General features: G+C 32.1%; 1 protein-coding gene across 1 annotated transcript in view; it reads left to right on the top strand.

Moving 5' to 3' along the window:
• The first annotated feature begins 8342 nt into the window (after positions 1–8342).
• Positions 8343–19294, top strand: part of LOC129949633 (roundabout homolog 2) — a 116200-nt gene continuing 105248 nt past the window's right edge. The window contains exon 1 of the mRNA XM_056061205.1: positions 8343–9354. Within this exon, the coding sequence (XP_055917180.1) occupies positions 9210–9354 (145 nt within the window). The 5' untranslated portion in view covers positions 8343–9209. The remainder of the gene's footprint in view (positions 9355–19294) is intronic.

Raw genomic sequence — 19294 nt, 5'->3', positions numbered from 1 at the left:
AATCTTGAAACGTCGAGAAATGTCAAAATTTTCAATTTGACGAATCCGACCCATTGCAATAACTTCCTATGGGAAGTTAAAAAAACATTAACATGACGAGTTTTAATGAATTTTAGAAGTAAATATAAACGTAATACTTTACTTAAAAACACTAACCTACATACAACTTAAATTGCTACACTTTGTAGTAAATTCCTTCATTTAATCATTTTAAAATTAAAATGCCAACACAAATTGTCTAAATGACAAAAAGATTGATTTTTCAAAAATTTTCTTACACTTTCATGAACAATTTAGTTTAACTGATGGTCTGGATGTGACTGATACAACATTTCAAAATCCAAAAAAGACACACAGTCATATGCCTTGTACACATCTATACACATACGTATGACATTTACCCATAATGCATATGTACTGAATATATCCTTATAAAGTTATAAACCATACCTACCTACCATCGAAGCGTATAAGGTGAAATCATTCGAAAAATTCCATTACTTGACAATATACCACCACCATCCTGCATGTCTGCAACGTCATCTGGAAAAACATCCCCCTAAACAACTCAAAACCACATCAACTGCATTGCACACTTATACTTTTCTGCCATCTGCACCAAAATCCATTCCATATTACTTTCCACTTCGCTTCTTCCGATACTCTTCTCTTCTTCACCATAACCAACAACGCCAACGCCACTAACATCCGTTTTGCCATTAGAAATCACCACCACCACCGCCACCATCATCATCGCCACCCCCCATAGCACAGTCAGTCGCAATTCTCCTATCAAGACTCGCTTCCTACGAGTACATACGCAGCAAGCCAAAGCCACCCTGCATAATTTAACGGATGTCCTTAATGAAATTGGGGTAAGACTCAACCATCAGAGAGATCTCACCCTACCAATTATCATCAGGTCAGCCAGCAGAAGTACAGTAGCTGTAGTAAGTATAGAGTAGAAACAGAGCTAGCAGAGAGATAACATCCACCCCCTAACCCCAACTCCAACTCCGCCACCCGCTCTCTATAACTACTTACTCTCAGGTCCCAACGAAATGAATACAATTTATCATCGGCCAACTGTGGCGTATACGTAACGTATTCCATATACCTACTCGTAATTTCTTGCCATTCCAACAACGCAAAAAATAAAACACTCATACATTATCCCATGACACGTCTTTAAGGAGAATCCAAAAGGACTCCAAAGACCCGACTTTCGCCACCCTTTATAGTTAACAGGTACGAATACGGCTACATCACAAGCACAGCACAGCACATGTGTGCTCTGCTTAGGGTGCACAAATGCACGGTCTGATGGTCTGATGGCTCTAGCTTTGGCTTTTAGCTCGTATTTTCACTTTTCAAAATGTGAAAAAGTGAAATGCTTGTCAGTAGGGAAGCACAACAACAACGAAAAACAAAACTAAACCATAACGGAACTCACAAGACACCAAAAGACCTTAGTTCAGTCGTCAGTATCGCTCCTCGGTCTCGTTGCAAAGAAATTCGAGCTTACTTCTTTCTCCGGATGAAGTGACATGGGGTGGTTGCATAGTCCTCTATCTCCTCCTTCTCCTTACTCCGTCATCATCGTCGTCGTGCTTAGCTTGCACTTAGGTTCTTAGGTGTGCAGCATGGGAGAGATTCCGGAGCACAAAATGTACTCACGACAAAGTATATGTATACGAAAACGAAAACCAAAAAAAGTATAAGGATATGGTGAATCAAGTGAGAATTTCCGGCCTGATGGAAGCATCAGCAACGCAAAATTCTAAAATGTGTGTACACAGAGGCAACCAAAGACATATATTGAGTGTGCACAGTAAAAAGACCCTGCGGTGGAATTTTGCTCAGCTAACAACAGCGAGTGCTATTTTGGGATGTTTTGGTTGAACCGGGAAAAGTAAGGCGAATTCTCTCTCTCTTGGGATTGTTTTGACGAAAATGCATTGAAACTCCTGGATGATTTGATTCCATGTAATGTTTTTTTTTCTTGTGTACAAATTCACCACAAAACAGAGAGATATTTAAGGATATTTTTAAAGCGCAAACTCACCACATCAATTCGTCTTGTAAGTTTTGGTTGTTGATTTCAGTAGGAGAGTTGCCAATTTCGTAGTACCATCAAGAAATCAAATAAGAAGGCAGAAAATGGTATCAAAATTTGTAATTTCTAGAGTAAAAGTAATTATAAAAATGTCATTTTTTGAAAAGATTTGAAAACCTTCATTTAAACACCAACAATACATCTTAAATATTTGAATGTTGTTGAAACGATAAGTCGATTTTCCACTTGAAAATATTTGTATCCCAAAAGTTATTGTTTTTAAACTTCAAATATGTTTAACTTCAAATTTAGTTTAAAGTTCAGAAAACTATGTTTCAAAGTTTTGTTGGTCAAAATTTGGTATTTGTAAAACCATTCATAAAATGCCTTTGTTGCAAGATTCTGTAAATTTTCCAGATTCTTGTTTGATTAAATTGGAGGCCATGAAAATTTGTATTCTGTTGTCATTGTCTCAGGTCATTCTTAAACTAAAATTCTTTGGAATTAAGGCCTTTAGTTAAAAAATTGCATCTTAGGTTTTGATTTGTGCAACGCCCTTTTTGTATCTCTTTAGCCAGACTTGCAACTTGAGTCTAGAAAAACTGATAAATACCGTATTAATTTATTCTTAAGAAAAGAAGGCAGCAAAATTAATTGAGGCTTTCTGACCAGTTTCTGAGTTAAAATCTTTTTGAACAACGTCAAAGAATTGTCCTGTAGTCAACCTAGAAACTTTTTTTTCAATTCTTTGATTAGGTTATGTTTTGTACGTAATTCAATCCCAGTTACTGTTTTTCAAAAATGCACAAACTAAATTGAAGTCAGGCTTATTTCATGCTAAAGAGGCCAAAGAAAATTATGTTCACTCAGACGTATGCGCATTATTTCCTAAAATATTTAGTGCCCGTGGCATGATCGTTAGTGCGTTAGACTGCCATGCTAGAACTCTTGGGTTCGTTCCCTGCTTGTGCTATCTAAAGTTTTTTTTCACTGGTGCTGCCTCTTGCGAGGTATTGACGAATTCTCTATGAGTAATTCTTCTTGTCATGAGAATTGCTTTCTCAAATTAGCCGTTCTGATTCGGCTTAAAACTGTTGGTCCCCTCCATTCCTGACAACATTGCTCGCACTCAGGAATGGTTGTGAGTCATATGTAACAAGGTTTTAGTGCTTACCATACTGTTGCACCACCTTATTTATTGGAAGCGATTTATAGTCACGGATAAACATCTGTTTCCATCGATAATTGTAAAAGCTGTTAGTAGAATGCTTAATTATATGTCGTATCGCCTATTAGGCTCAATAACTACGGAGCGGTGTTTCCACTGCTTACAATTAGGTAGTGAGTAGTATATTCTATTTCCAAAACAATTTTTTTCTTTTAAATTGTGGTGGATTCGCAATTCGAAGAAGTTTAATGACTTAAGTTTTTGAAATTCAATTTTAAAATTAAGTAAAGATTCTGAACTGATAGCACGGACCATAAAGTCAACTTGTTTTGTTGCCTTCACCGAGTAAAATTGTTAATGAAAAGGTTTAATTTGTATCAAATTTTAGGGATTTATGCCTTTGCTTAATCGAATCTGATTGTTTTTTTAAGTATTTTTAACTTGATGTATCCTTATTAAAATAATTAAATACCGGGAGTCCCATGATAGAAGTCGTAAGTTGGTAAATGTTCGTCATGAAACAGCCACTAAATTCTTTAAAAACACATAAACTTTTCCGATATTGTTTATATCGATTTTGTTTTGCTTTGTGGCTAAAATACAGTCAAACTTCCCTACAGCGAATTTGCACGGGACCAGAAAATTATTTCGTTATAAAGAAAATTCGTTATACAGACATTTTTGTGTTAAACTGTTATTTAAAGAAGTCAGCAATTTTAGTTTGGATAACATTCTCCCATTTTTGAGAGATTCAAATAAATTAGTCGGTATGTTACTCTTCATCTCCAAAAAGATTCGAAACATGTCAATAGCAATATCTGTTTTTTAGTCAAACGTTCTCCAACTTTATTAATTATCAAAAACTTTTTCTCAAGAGAAATGCTACTTCGAGACATTTTCAATTATATTTACTGAAGCCTGAACATAGAATGCTTGGATTTAAAATCTTGGGGAAATAACCTTATAAGATTATTTTTTCTCTGCATACTGTTGTTTATAACAGAAAATTATTTTAAAAAATTCGATACGTGGAAAGAAAAACGTATGAGATTTGAATTTCCAGCAAAAAAATCTGTTCGTTGTAGAGAAAAATTCTTTATAAGAAGATCAAAACACACCTAAAAAGTAACAAAAAAGATGTGTACTTAAAATCAATTCGTAATAGAAGATCTTCGTTATGCAGAAGTTCGTTATAGGGAAGTTTGACTGTATTTTAAACAGAAATAATGTACAATTTTTGAAACTCAAACTCAAAATTTGAAAACTTTGAAAGCTTGATGTATATGCTTGCTACTAGACGAACCTGACGAGGCTTTTACTAGATTCTTCTAGAATAAGACCTAGACGAATCTAGTAAAAATTAAGACTCGTCTTGATCTCGGCATCGTTTTGTTTCTCGTCTGTTGGTTGATCTTCAGATTCGACTTGTCTCGTGTCGTGTCCATTTTTTTGATTTGAAGTTTCAGATTTCTGACAGTTTATCAGTTGGCAGATATGCAGGAAATTATTTTCTGACATACTTATACAATTTTGTTTCAACTGTTATCTTAATCATAGTTCTTCTTCAATGTCATCCGACAGTGCTTACTATTCCGAAGTAGAGTTTGACATGCTAAAATTATCCTTTTCTGGCAACAATTCAAAATTAAGATCTTTAGAAGTCGAAATTGTAGTCATTTTTAATTTAAACAGATTATATTTATCCTAAAGCTTGTACATGTTTCTATAAGATTTGTTTGGTTTCTTTTTCAAAAATCAAATAATCATCAACGCAACACATTCTTGCATTTTGTTCGTCTATTTTTAGATGAAGGTCAAACCAAAAACAAAATTGACGAGACGGTTCGAGATCCTCAGTAAATGTCGCTATAAAATATAAAGTCTCGTGTCTGTTCCACGAAACGAGTCTCTTTTCGTTGCCAGCTTTAATTTATATGAACGTTTGTTTTTAATAAGATGAAAGCAACGAAAGAATCACAATTTTCCTATAAAAGTTTTCTAACTATGTTAACTTTTGAAGAGCTGGACAACTAGCCATCAAGATCTTACGATTTAACATCTTTTGATTTTTCCTTCGAAACCATGCGAAGAGGACATACATACATATGTCTGGAAATGTACTTTCCTCTTTATAATGAAATAGCTATCAATTGACTTCTTTTTAAAAAACGTTAATTGCTTCTAAAATATCAAAACAGCATCTTTTATAGGAAAACCCTGCATTTTTATAAATAAATAAAATGTTTTAAGAAAATGAAGAAACTGAGAAGGGTGCAAAAATCAGTATAATTTTATAATTTTCTGATGAACTCATACTGTAAGCATTAAAATAGAAAAAACTGTGTTTTTTTTTAAGGACTTTAAACTTAAATTCAACTAGAAAACTTCTATTTAAAAAAAAATATTTTTTCCATTTTTAAAATATATTACAAAATAGTCAGAAATATTTAAAGCATACATTTATTAAATTTTATTTTGGATATCTAAGTTAAGTAAAAAAAAAAGTACCTATATAAGTTTTAAAAATATACCTGTTAAATATGTTTGCCTTCAAAGATATAAATGCCATTTGAAATGCAAAAACAATCTATTTTTTAATTTTTTATTTGAAAATCGTGAGACCGGTTTTATTTAAATTATTTTTTTTAATATATACAAGTTTTCCTTACAAATATTTTTGTTATGCAGTTGTTAAGTGATTGAATAAAAATTTAGTCTGGACGAATCATCATCATATATGTATGTATATTATTTCGTTAGCATGTCTCCCTTTTTCGGCTCTTATAAGGAATTAGTTTTAAAAAAGGAGGTGTCAAAACAAAGAGAATATTCTGTATACCATGCGAAATACATTTTATTGAACATTAATATATATATAATTTATTGAAAAAACATAACTTTTTATTATAATAAAAATATGGAATACTCAAAAAATATTATGTGAAGGGAAATGGTTTGTGTATTTGAATGAACTTATCGTATACACACCATTTTTTGTTGGTAAACTAGTTTCATCTTAAGACATAACTTAACCTAGGACAGCTCATCCCAGAAATAAAAATACTTGTGAGCATACAACATACGAAAACAATTGGTTGTGTATTCAACTAGTTTGTTCAAGGCTTTTTCCTTTGAATAGCTTTTTTTTAATTTCATATTAGAAGAACCAGGATGAAAAATAAATTCTCTGGAGATAAGAAAGGGGCAGAATATGTATGTTTAAATATCAAAGCGATCGCCTCTTGGTTGTGCAGTTAGGTAGGTGTCTAAAACTGATAAAGAATAGTTCATTGGCGTGCTCAGCTTTATGCAGAAGTTATATAGACATGTTTATGATGATAATGAAGGAATGTTATTGGTAGGTAGAAAGGTACCTACTAAAATCCAATCACATTCCTTCTTTCCTACAAGTTTTCAGCGCAAAAAAGGAGTTAAAGTTTTATAAAAAAACAAGCATACGAACAGGAACAATTGCTATCCATGTGTTGTTTAGACTCAAGCTCTTGTGCTTTTTTTGGTTTTAGTTATGAAGTGACACGTAAGCAGTAGTTGTAGAGGTTGTACGTAATACCTCTAAAGGTACAATGTGTATACGTTGAACAAGTGATTCTTAATAGAAAATGCATATACTCTGTCTATTCTTGGTATGCAGTTGTTTAGTGATTAAAAATATACGCTCTAAATTTGAACTTCGTAAAAAAATGTTGACCCATTTTTGAGATATAGAATTTTGAAAACAAAAATCAATATTTTTTTAAAAATCCAAACAAAAATGGCACTTTTGATAATCAAATATAATTAAGGCAATATAAGAGCTCGTTCAAAGAAAAATTATTGAAATTAGTTCATAAGTTGCTGAGAAAATTAAAAACAAAAAACCGTTCTATGAAAAATACCTTTCCGGAGCAATTCAAAAATAGTTAAAGAAGTTAAAGAATAAAATTTTAGGGAAAATTAAAAAAAAAGCCTATCGCGTGACCCACTTTTGTTGACGTCTCTACTCTACCATCCTAATATCATGTTTGATTAAAAGCTTGAATTCGAAATTTTTCGTGAATGCAAAGCTTGTCATACAGTTACTATATGTCGCAAGTAAAAAAAATGTATTCAAAAACTTAAGAAATTTAAAAGGATGCAAAAATCACTTTAATTTTATAATTTTCTGACGATATCATTCTGTAGCCTCTAAAATAGAAATAAATGTTTTGTTAAAGGACTTTAAGCTTTGATCCAACTAGAAAACTTATATTTTTCGACAAATAGTTTTTTCCAAATTCATATATTTTAATTTCATTTTATTGTTTAACATTATGTTACATCAAAATCTTAGAATATCCTAACAAACAAAAATATTTAAAGTATTATTTGAAAACAAATTTATTAAATTTTGTTTTGGATATTTTAGTTAAAAAAATCTAACATCTGAAATTACTCCATTTTTTGTAAAAAAAATGTGAACAAATCTTCAAAATTTTAAATTAAAGTCATTATCATATTTTTGTGCCTAAACACCTGAACACAAAGTTCGTAATACTTTATTTTATATCAGTAATAAAAATAAAAACAAATTTTTATTCTTTCGTTCAGACTTTTTAATACTCAAATTAAAATGGAAAATTTTTACAGAATTAATCAATTTGATGCATACTTTGTTGAATTCAGTCAAATCATCAACACAACAAAACCAAAAACAAAACTTCTTTGTAAACCTACATATAGAACCTACATAAGTATCATAAGTCCTCAAACAGCTGAGCTCTAACATACAAATAAGAATACGAATTATTTGTATAGTAACAGGTCTAATTCTAACTCTCAAAGAGCAGCACATCGTTCGTTTGTTGGTATAGATTCCTGTCCCGGTACAATACCGGGATATCCCTATACAATATTTCCTGCTAAAATATATCTCACCACTTTCTACCATACCTACCCACCCACCACATATATATATGTTTCAGTTGAGGTTCATTGCCACCCCCACAGCCCACTGGGAAAAGTGGGATAACTCTGAGGGAAAAACTCTCTTTTCCACAAATTTACACAAGCAATTCGCCTGGTTTTCCCGACCATTCGTTTAGTAGAGCTTTGTATTTCGTCTGATAAAGGAGTGCAGATTTGACGCGCGGACAAAATTCTTCTTCTCTGCGATTTGTATTGTTTGTTCTTCATCCCCTAAAAAAAAAAAAAATACAAAAATAAGAGAGAGAAAAGTTTTTGAAAATTAAACTGGGGGTGGTTTTTCCGTTGTTTAGGTTTATTTTTTATGTGAATAAATTCATCCCAAATGTGCTGTAACCTTATTGTGTGTTCTCTCAAAAAGGATTACACTCTTGTTATAACCGTTATCAAGTGAAATTCCAACGGGAACATGCCTTTTGCATGTTATGCTATACTTAAAGGCCAACTACCATCAACCCAACAACAAAGTTCTTTGATACAATGTGAATACAAAAAAGAGCTAAGCGAAGCAATTAATTCAAATGAAATTTAATTTAGTACTGGGTTTTTGTGATAAAAACGGAAATAAATTAAAAGCCGGTTTTCAAATTCTATTGTTATGCGAGTATTTTCAAACACAACATCAACAACAAAAACAACGAGAAAAAATGTACGCTGTAAATAATTTGAATGAACGATTGTAACAGTCAGTCGTTTAAATAAAAATTAAATTCAGTTCAGTTTTTAGGGGGAAGGAGTGCACAGAAAAAAAAGCATAAATAAAACGGTGATTTGTGCGAAGAAGTGAAATATTTGAAATCCTTGTTGGTCCTTGTTTTTTTTATTGCTCGGAATATGCGGTTTGAATTCTTGAGTCCTTATTTTTCGAAATCGTCCTTATCGTTGACTATGGAATACAAATAGACAAACGCACTTACCCACATATACTCGACTCGGGTGAACGTCGTCGGTCTTCGTCGTTGTAGTCGTCGTCGTCTTCCTTACACACAATACGACACAACGCAAAACCCTAGACGTTGCGGAATGTCCAGCATTATAATGACGACGATGATGATGATGCAAACATCATTATTCACCAACAAAAACTACTGGCAAGGATCAATAGCCATGAATGCAAAATGTCTGTGCATTTTTATGATATTACTACTTAGATGGTCAAGTGTAGAAGGTAAGCTTGAATGATGGATATTCACATCCTACCTATATCCTTTATTTTTTTTTGTATTTTTTATATATTTTTATTTTCTTTGGACATTTTTTTTCCGATGATATAATCATTTGATAAATGAGAAAATACCAATCCCGATGAAGGATAACACAACAAGGATAAGGATAGGGATAGGAGACAGGACATTGAGGCTATATAGGAAAAAATAAATAAATATAAAATAATTTCCAGACAGGGACATAAAAATGAATGACATGTTTGTTTTGTGGTGAGGCAGCAGAGGTTGATGCCTCCTTACATCGTAAGTCTTCGTCCTTTAGCCATTACCATGATTTTGTTGTGTGTTTTTATTCATTTTTTTTAAACATTTTATTCGTTTTGCGTCCTTCGGTGCGGCGACGGCCGACTGAGTGTACAGCTTGTTGATTCTGCCATTTGTTCGGCTCTGTGTAATGTGAGTTGAGGTTGAGTGTGTTCACATTTGTACATATTTTTACATCCAGTCTCTTCTCCCACTTCACCCCTCCTGATGTTGTGTGTTATTTATGCATCAAATGTCCTGGCAGTTTCAATTCAATTGTACAGATAACAAAACTTACCCGCTGGCTGTATGACAATTGAATTTCGATACTCATTACTTTACCATAGGGGGTGGTGGTGGTGTTGATGTTTGCATATGGAAGGGTAGCTACAGTGCGATGATGTGTGCACTGTACAATGTATACACTACACATGCAATTCAATAAGCCCTTGGGTATTTTTCATAATGCATACCATCTACATACAGTTATTTGGAGTACTATGCATATGTATATGGAAAGAACCAAATGCACACGATGATGATTTTTTGATATTTTAATTCGAAAATTTTACGTCCCATAATAATGCAATAATAATAATTAAATTTTAATGAACATTGTACTCTGATAGTGTTGATATGTCTTTTTTTAATGAGCATACTGGCGATGGCCTATCAGTTTTTTGATTTGTATGGGGTAATTAGCGGTGCGATATAAACACATACCTAGCTATAGGAATGTTGGATGAATTATAGATTTTTTGTGTGGTTAGATTTGTAATGGCTTTTTTTTGCTCTTATCAAATGTTTGCGAAAATAAATCAATTTAGAAAAAAAAAAAGGAATGAGTGTTGGCCATAGAAAGTTTTTTGAAGTAAAGGAATTAGTTTTGTAAAATATATACTTAAAAATTATGTAGCTTCAAGAAATAGACAAGAAAACAACTTATCCAAAGGGATTCCTTCCTCATAATCCACTATAGGGTTTCTGCATTATTTCCATGCAAAGAAATCATATTAAGGTATTTTGCATATTGTATACTTACAGTATGAAGATTGAAAAAGTTAACCGTGGAGAAGTGAGACTTATCTCTTTGTACACATAGGTATGGTATAATGACTTCGTGCTTAAGCAGTTTCGTCAATTTTTCACTTGACTTCTAACTTTTTTCTTTTAAGCAGGTGATAGATGGTTTTCAAATTGGAATCTTTTAATAGCTTACATTATTTTATTACGGTTCTCACTTTGTGCCACACATTCCTATTTATGAAGAAATGGTTTTACACGTTAGAGTGGGAAATCAAAATGATTTACTTCAAAACGTGAAACGTCAGTAAATTTTGTGTTTTTTAACATTGATTTTCCGTTTTTTAAATTCTTTCAATCAAAATGATGTGTCAAATTGAAAGTTTTGACATTCATTGACGTTTTAGGGTAACTAGAATCTTAATCTACCATTTTGTCTGTGTTGTCTTATGAATGGACTCTCAACCTAAAGAGATACCAGAATGAAAACCCTTTTTTTTTTTTAAGATAGTATCATGTTCATAGAGACTTTCAAAAAATCACAGAGTGTCAATTTTCACAAATGCAGTTTAAAAGAGGTTGTGATTCAACCAACAGTGCTAAATTTACATTTGTGCCCGTCTGTTGATATTTCTAAAAGTTTTACATAATATTTAAAGGAACATTTTGGGTTTTATGAAAATAGTTTGAAGATAATATTTTTCTTTGTAATCACAAAACTTGAGTCGGAAACCATTCCCTGTGAATTTTGTATTGGTTTTGTAGATTTTCGTTATTTTTGGTAGAACAGAAGTCAACTGGGTTTTTTTAAAAATTGAACTTAAAATTAATTTATTGCATGTGATTTGAATTGTTTTGATTTTAATATTTTTTCTTGTTTTCGATATTTTTGTGGAAACCCAATTTAGTAGCGTATTTTCTAACAAAAACAATATCGTTTTAATTTTTCTGTTTTGAAGTCAACGCTTTCAGTTATTCTCACGATACTTAAGTCAAACATCAGTTTTTACAAATTTTGTGTGTTACGTTTTGTAGATTTTAATTTTTTTTAAACAATCTGACCTCTGAATTTTTCTAAAAAACTTACTGAACGTTAAAAATAATATTTTTCATACGATACAACTAGTTTGAAGTCAATATCGTTAATTGTTGCCAAGATATTCGGATCGAAATTAAATTTTTTACCAACTTTTAGTAGAATTTTGTCTTTTAGGTTTTTGTTGTTTGTTCCAATTCGATAATTCCAAAAATTTTACCAAAGTTATTTTAGGTATATTTAAGGTGGCAAATATTTTTGATCAGGACTTTGATTGATAAGAAAAAATGGTTAGTTATCAGACATCTCTTAAAAACCTTTGATTAAGATTCTAGTTACCTCAAAACGTTAAGAAATACCAAAAATTTTGTATATGTAAACTGACATATTATATTTGTCAATGTGCCTATCATACAAATTTAGATTGATTTAAAAAAAAGTTGTACGTATTTTTAGAAAAGCGCAGAACACAGTTTTTTTTTTCAATCAAAAATAAGTCGTTTCAAATACAACAATACAATAATCTTTTTAAATTTAAAAAATTTGTCAATAAATTTTTTCCTTTCCAATATTAAAAAAAAAAAGATTTAAAAGCTTTCATTAAAAAACGATATATCTCCTTATAAGGCTCCTAAGCACAGGATCATCAAAGCTGAAGTCATTTACTAACTTATTTGACCATTTGAAAAATTGTTCAAGACCGATTTTAAAAGTTAATGTATGTTAATGTTTTGAAAATTGTCACAATAATGCAGACATTTAAAAATACTTCGTTTTGTTAATTACTTTTAAAACAAACGTTACAAAATCGTAGTATACTTAAAGTCTGACTTTCACTTAAAGTTGGGGATTTTAAATAAGCCAAAAGTTGTATATAGTTAATAGATATTATTAAAAAAGTACTGAACAAAGAAAAAGTTATTTAATACTGTTTTATCATTCTAATAAAAGTGTGTATTTAAAGAATTTAAAATTAAAATGATGACAAAAACATAAAATACATGACCAAACAATTTTTTTCTTTGAAGATTGATTTTATTTTTTCTTTTAATTTTGGTAAAATAAAATTAAGGTTTTTAAAACTATACATATGCTTCAAAAGCTAACTTTGCGAAGTTAATCTAAAGTTGACATTTTTCACTTGATGAAAAATTAGTTCCATCCAAGAATAACCACGAAATTAAACTTTTTGCCATATGACGATTTTCCAATAAGAGGTTTTATTTACATATTCAATTTAAAAAAAAAAAAAAAAAAAAACACAATGGATATTAATGAGTTTGTAATACAGAAGCTTCAGCAATGACAATTTTTCAAAAAGTAAGGTTTTTAATATGAAATATCTTATAAGAAAACCTTACATTAAGAGTTGCCAGCAAGACGAGACTATTGCCTCATTTGTCCCGTCTAGATGGTATTCTTGAAATTTTTATTTACGGTAAGATATATTTACGGATAAATATCAAACATTCTTTTCAATCGAAAGTTGAGTTTTTGACAAATTCAAATTTAGTCTGTTATTGAGCCTTGTTAAGTAATGTTTCAATGTAGTTTCCATTTATTTTTAATCATGTTTTAGTAGAAATGTCTCATCTTGCTTGAACAGCTCTAAAAGTTTATATGAAAGCAATAGTTTGTTTTTCTGAGTCTCAATAGCGTCATTCTGTTTGCTTCATTTAATAAGCTTGACTATTCCATACATTACAAAGAATATTACGTGGTAACTAAATTACTGACATACTCAAATTACTCTTTTTTAAATGTATATTACGGACCAGGAAAAAATTCCGTTGGAGCTTCAATTTAAAATGTGAGCAAATAACCAGGCTCATGTCTAGAACTTTAGTAGGGTTTGAATACTATAACAACAACTTGATTGTTTTTGTTACTACCTTTTTTGGTTCAATCACATTGATTGAAAAAAATGTTCTTACGTCACTGGGATTTGAACCCTCACCAAGTAGCTTACAGAACCAATGCATTACGTGTCACGCAACCGAAAATGAATGATTGAAGTCCTCACAATACATAGCTGAGTTTTGGTTGAAAGCTTATTTGTGTATATTTACATTAGTTCCATTGTGTATCGAACACCAAGATACGGTTATCGCCTTGTTTAACAAGTCTCTTCATTTAACCTGATCGCGAGCCGATGCCATCCATTGCGCATCTCAAGGCTTCGGGTGTCCTAGTCTACGCCATTTCTCCTGCGCAGTTTAAGCATAATACTCTACGAAGCAGTCGCTTACTATAAAATATACTATAAAGGTTCCTCTTCGCTCGTGCGAGTTAGGTGTCTAGCTCCCCGGAGTCTACTGATTTACATTATCTACTTCCACATACAGTTCATGATTGTAGCGTCTCTAGAACCGTCCAATATGTATATACAATTTAAAAATATCGTCCATGTAACTCCCTGCCATTTTTATTTCCAGTCCGAAATAAGGGTACTTGATTTTTAGATGAAATTACCTTTAATCTGACCAGTCTTGTGGTTAAGTTTATCGCCACTATCTTATCAAAAATAAAAATAAGCTAATATATTCTTCCAAGCTTGTTTAGGTATGCACATATGTATATATGCAAGTAAACTGTCCTATACCTGTCAATTAAAACTGACAAAAGACTAAACGAAGGTTAAGCTAAAAAACAAATACATGTTTCCTCAGTTCACAAAACTAATTTAATATTCATTTAATAACATCAATTCAAAGTTATTGGCAATTTGTCAACTTTCCCCTGATGCTACTTTAACTACCATTCACTTAACCCTACTCAACCTCTTTATGTCCAATCAAAGTTTTCACATATAACATAAGCTTTCAACTATTACATTATTAATGGGCTATGAACTATGACCTAATTGCAATAAACAATATTATCTCTCTTCTCTCTCTCTTTTTATGTGCACAGCAAACATAATTATTTATGTCCTTTTTAAGGTCCTTATTCTCATAAAATAAAACTATCATTTGTTTGGATTTCCTCTAAAAATATCATTTTACCACCACACTGTACTCGACATTTCTTTTAAGTATGTACTCATAAATCGTTATAACTTATCTGGATGATAGTGATGGTGTCCTCTAAAACATTGTCCAACCTAAATTGAGTTAATTTTTAAGTGTCATGTCTGCAGCACTATAAAACCCCAAAAACTGATTCGTTTTATTTTATTTTTATTTCTATAAGCTCATAATAATAAATGAATACTGTCAAATTGTGCTCCTTTGCTTTTTCTATGGTTTGACAAAAAAAAACGAAAAAAGGTGGAGGGAGAGAGAAAAATTGACCATCTTTTATTTATAACATTTTTTCCAAGCACTTTCATTGACCTCGTTACCACACACCCATTAAATGAACTGCATCACGTACAAAGTGCACACAAAATGAACTCACCCGCAACGATGACGATGGCCTCTTTTTTTTTAGTTTGCCAAGGAACGAACGTTCGTTCCACTGATGGAACTGGACTATATGATGGGAGTGTCGTCCCCTTATTCTATTCTCCTGGGTTCTTCTCTGGGTTCTGAGAGTTAACATAGAAGAATAGAGAAAAAAAAACAAGAAAATAAAGGATGACCCACAAAAAAGGTCCTTTTCTTACTAAATAGCATCATTACATAAAATGGACGACAACGATGATTCCAGGACATCATACATAACCAAACACCAACAACCAACGAGCAAAAATCAAAGAAACTTATTGCATGGCAACATTTTCTATTCATCAGGATCAACAAAAAAAAATTAATCTTAAAACAGGATAAAAAGAATGGCAACGTCACTAAAACAAAAATGTCAATTTTATTTGTCATTCAAGGATTTGGTTAGGGAATCCAACATCCACAGACTCTGTACAGCTAGCTAGCGACTGCAGTCTTGACATAATACAGATGGATCGCTGGCACGGTACTCGTCCGGCGATGGACAAAAAGATAAAAGTTCGTCGACAAGACGAAGGAGATATAGTACAAAAATATTTCTTTTCTTCTTCTTCTCGTTATTATAAAATTGAAGGAAAAACATAAAATATAGCAAAATATTATGAACAAAAAGAAGGGAAAAAACCTGAAGGGATGAAGGAAGAGTAGAGTTGAAAAAAAGATGAATAAATTCCAACTTGGTTGGCATTTTTCATGCGTCGCCAACCTTATTCTTTGTATTTGCATTTCATAAATATTAAATTCCACTATATAGGATACTTTCAAATCCTTGCTGCTTGCTGCACATATACAGGACGATGATGATTGTGAAGCGAAATGAGCCCTGATGCTCTCTCTGGCATAGGCCCAGACACAAACATAGACATATACCTATCCAAATCGCATTGGCAGCCAACCAAAGACAATTCCACACAAAACTGCAGGATTTTTATTTTCTATTCAAGGTATTTAAAAAAAAAACAACAAAAAACAAGATGGAGTTTAAAAAATATATATTTTTCAATTCCCTGTTAAAGGACATTTCTCCCGCTGCTGATGCTTCTTCCTTCCTTCTTATTCCTTTTACTTTGTCAAGTGGGAAAACACTTTCGAAAATAAATTGAAAAACAAAAGGATCTTTAAGACTGACAAAACGTTGCTAAAAATGAAAAAAAAACAAAGTGATTCAACGAAGATAAAAGCTCCTTTCGTGTAGATAACCTGTACAAGGTTATATGGGCTGTATAATAGTCATCATGATCATCACGTCAACATCCTTGCAATTGCTACATATATGAAGTTCTTGCTGAGTCTGTGCCTAGCCTGTGACAGCAGCCAGTGCCACAGAGAATGAAAAAAGGATTTCACTTGTTTTGCACTTGAAAGATAGTTGATGATGCAGGTGGAGTGTTTAACACCCGCTTACGTATGTACATTGTACAACATGTACGAAGAAGACACGACATGGGATTGTCGTTAGCATGCAGCTCCTGGTTGTACCGCGTCGTCATTGTCGTCGTTACCATCACCCTTAGTGGCTCAAAGCGGAGGCGCTGCATCGTCGTCATATCATTATCGTGAACCGTCAACGTCGTCGCGTTCGTCGTTGGCATTCTCGTTGGTTTTAGCGGTGTTTTCCCTTAAGTGTCAAACGATTGCACCAGGTACACATACCTAGACCTATACCGCCATCCATCGTGTCGTTAAGAATAAGGATCTCCTCCTCAGAATTTTCCAATGTTTTCTATTTTGTATTTAACTCTTTTCTTTTTTTTGTTTCTCTTTCAACTCCAAAAAGTGGATGATGTTGCAGAGAATAAACGACAAGAGTATAAATACAAAAATATCTCGTCAATGTTTGCCTAATTTGCCTTCTTTTCAGACTCTTACCAATTAATTGCTGTGATGAAAAGTTCAAAAAGTTTCTAAATACTACCTACTCATACCATCTACCCATCTAACCACCTACCTACCTACGTCTCTCTACATTCTGTCAAGACCGTTCTACGTTATACGAATATCGTGATGGATTTTCCCTTCAGATTCAGTCTCTCGTCTCGTTTGCCAATGTTGAGGGTTTTCCTCTTAAAATTGATTACGACTTGACTATAAAATAGAATTTCAATATGCAAGCAAAACTGGAACTTACATATATATATTTAGGTGTAGGAAGAAAGATATCTGAAAGACTGAAAGACGCATTTAACAGAATTTTCATTCTGAGGAAATTTATTTCAGAGTTAAGAATAAAAAAGGTTCATGGTTAATGGGTGGCTTATAAATATTTGTTTTTGTTAATTAAAAGAATATAACGAAACCTTTTTGAAATTCAGGTAAAATTAAAGAATGTTTATTATTCTTTTTTAATAATTAGAAAAAAAAGAAATAAGTCAGGTACATGAATCTTTGATATTTAGCAACATAAACAAGGTTGTTTTTTGTGCGCCGTCTTTTTCGACAAATACGGTTGGGGTTTATCTATTTTAATGCAAAGAAGATAGAATGTACATATACAAAATGAGTTGGCTTGTGGGCGATTTTTTTCTTGTAAAGCTCGCGCTTTTTGTATCTGCCTCTACTTAGTATGTATAGATTTAATTCATTTATTCCACTTTTATTAGACTTTACAAATTTATTCTTCTTGTTTCTCAAAAAATAGAACAAGGTTACGAGAAGAAAAGAATATTTGAATATTTATATAATGCAACAGTAAGGTTTCTTCTATGGCTGCAGTATTCATTTTCTCGCCTAACCATAAGGTGTACTCGACTTACATTTCAACCCATTCTTTTTGCATCAGACATAAAAACTGTTAATATCCTCTTGAAGAAGTTAGGAACTGTTGAGAGATTACATGCTTTTGAAAATGTTCATAATTATCATCAGGGAAGATTACGATATTATCCTAGCGTGCCCAAAAGAAATACATCAATGATAGATTAAATAAAGAGTAGTGGTCCAAAATGACAACCCTGTAGAACTCCTGATGTAGAAATATTATCTGAATCCAAAATAAAAGGAACTATTTCAAAAATGTAAAGAAATCTATGCAATGAATTGAATTACTTTAAGCTTAAAAGTTTTTTTTTTTGGAAATAAAGTCGAGGTTTTTTACGGTTTTAAGTTATTTGAAAAATTCAGCAAAAATGGAAATAAATAAGTAATTGTCGACAGTTTCTACATAAAATGAATGTCAAAGTCATTTTTTGTATATTCTTAATACCACGAAAACATATTTCTTAACAAACTGCCAAAAAAAAGCTCTTGAAAATTCAAAAGAATACAATAAACTTGTAAATTACTATTTTTTAATTAATTGTGGTCAAAGTCTGTATATATGTTATTTTAGCGCATAAGACTGTTTTCTACAATATTATATTATTATTATTAATATTAGGATTACTAAAGTACACCGACAAAAATAAAGAACATTCTATTAAAAATTAAATAAAGTAGAAAAAATTGCTTATACGCCCAAGTGTACAAAAAGTGACAACCGATAAAACTCCTTACTAAAAAATAAACAAAAAATTACTTAACTGTGCAAAAGTAATGCTCGTAAGGAATCAAAAGCCTATAACCCAATTACAACCACGCTGAAATTAAGGCGAATTCTCTGCCATTTACAAAATGACCAGCTTTATAAATTCTCTACACATAACATGGGAAAACGGTAGCTTATAATACCTCTGATTTGTGGTACAAGAAGTCTATTGGCTTTGGCATGATGGAGGTGGTCAACTCAGGGAACTATTAGTCAATACAACACGTTCACCTAAGTGTGTTTTCTATAAATCAATTGTTAGCCTGGCTGTGTTGCTTTAGAAATCATATTGTTGAAGCCACATACCATTTATGTAAAAAAAAACTTGGCAACAGGTACAAAGTCCTGCCAAAAGTTCTGTAACAAATATAAAACACCTTAATATATATATGAGTAGTACCCGTGGCATGATGGTTAGTGCGTTGGACTGCCATGCAAGGGGTCTTGGATTCAATCCCTGCCTGTGCCACCTTAGTTTAAAAAAAAAAAAAAATAATAATTTTAGCGGGTACTGCCTCTTGCGAGGAATTGACAAATCCTTCAAGAGTAATTCTTGTCATGAAAAAGTGCTTTCTCAAAAAAAAAAACTAGCCGTTCGGATTCGGCCTTAA

This window comes from Eupeodes corollae, chromosome 3 (assembly GCF_945859685.1).
Source record: "Eupeodes corollae chromosome 3, idEupCoro1.1, whole genome shotgun sequence".
In the NCBI taxonomy this organism is placed as follows: Eukaryota; Metazoa; Arthropoda; class Insecta; order Diptera; family Syrphidae; genus Eupeodes; species Eupeodes corollae.
This window is presented reverse-complemented; position numbering and strand designations above follow the sequence as displayed.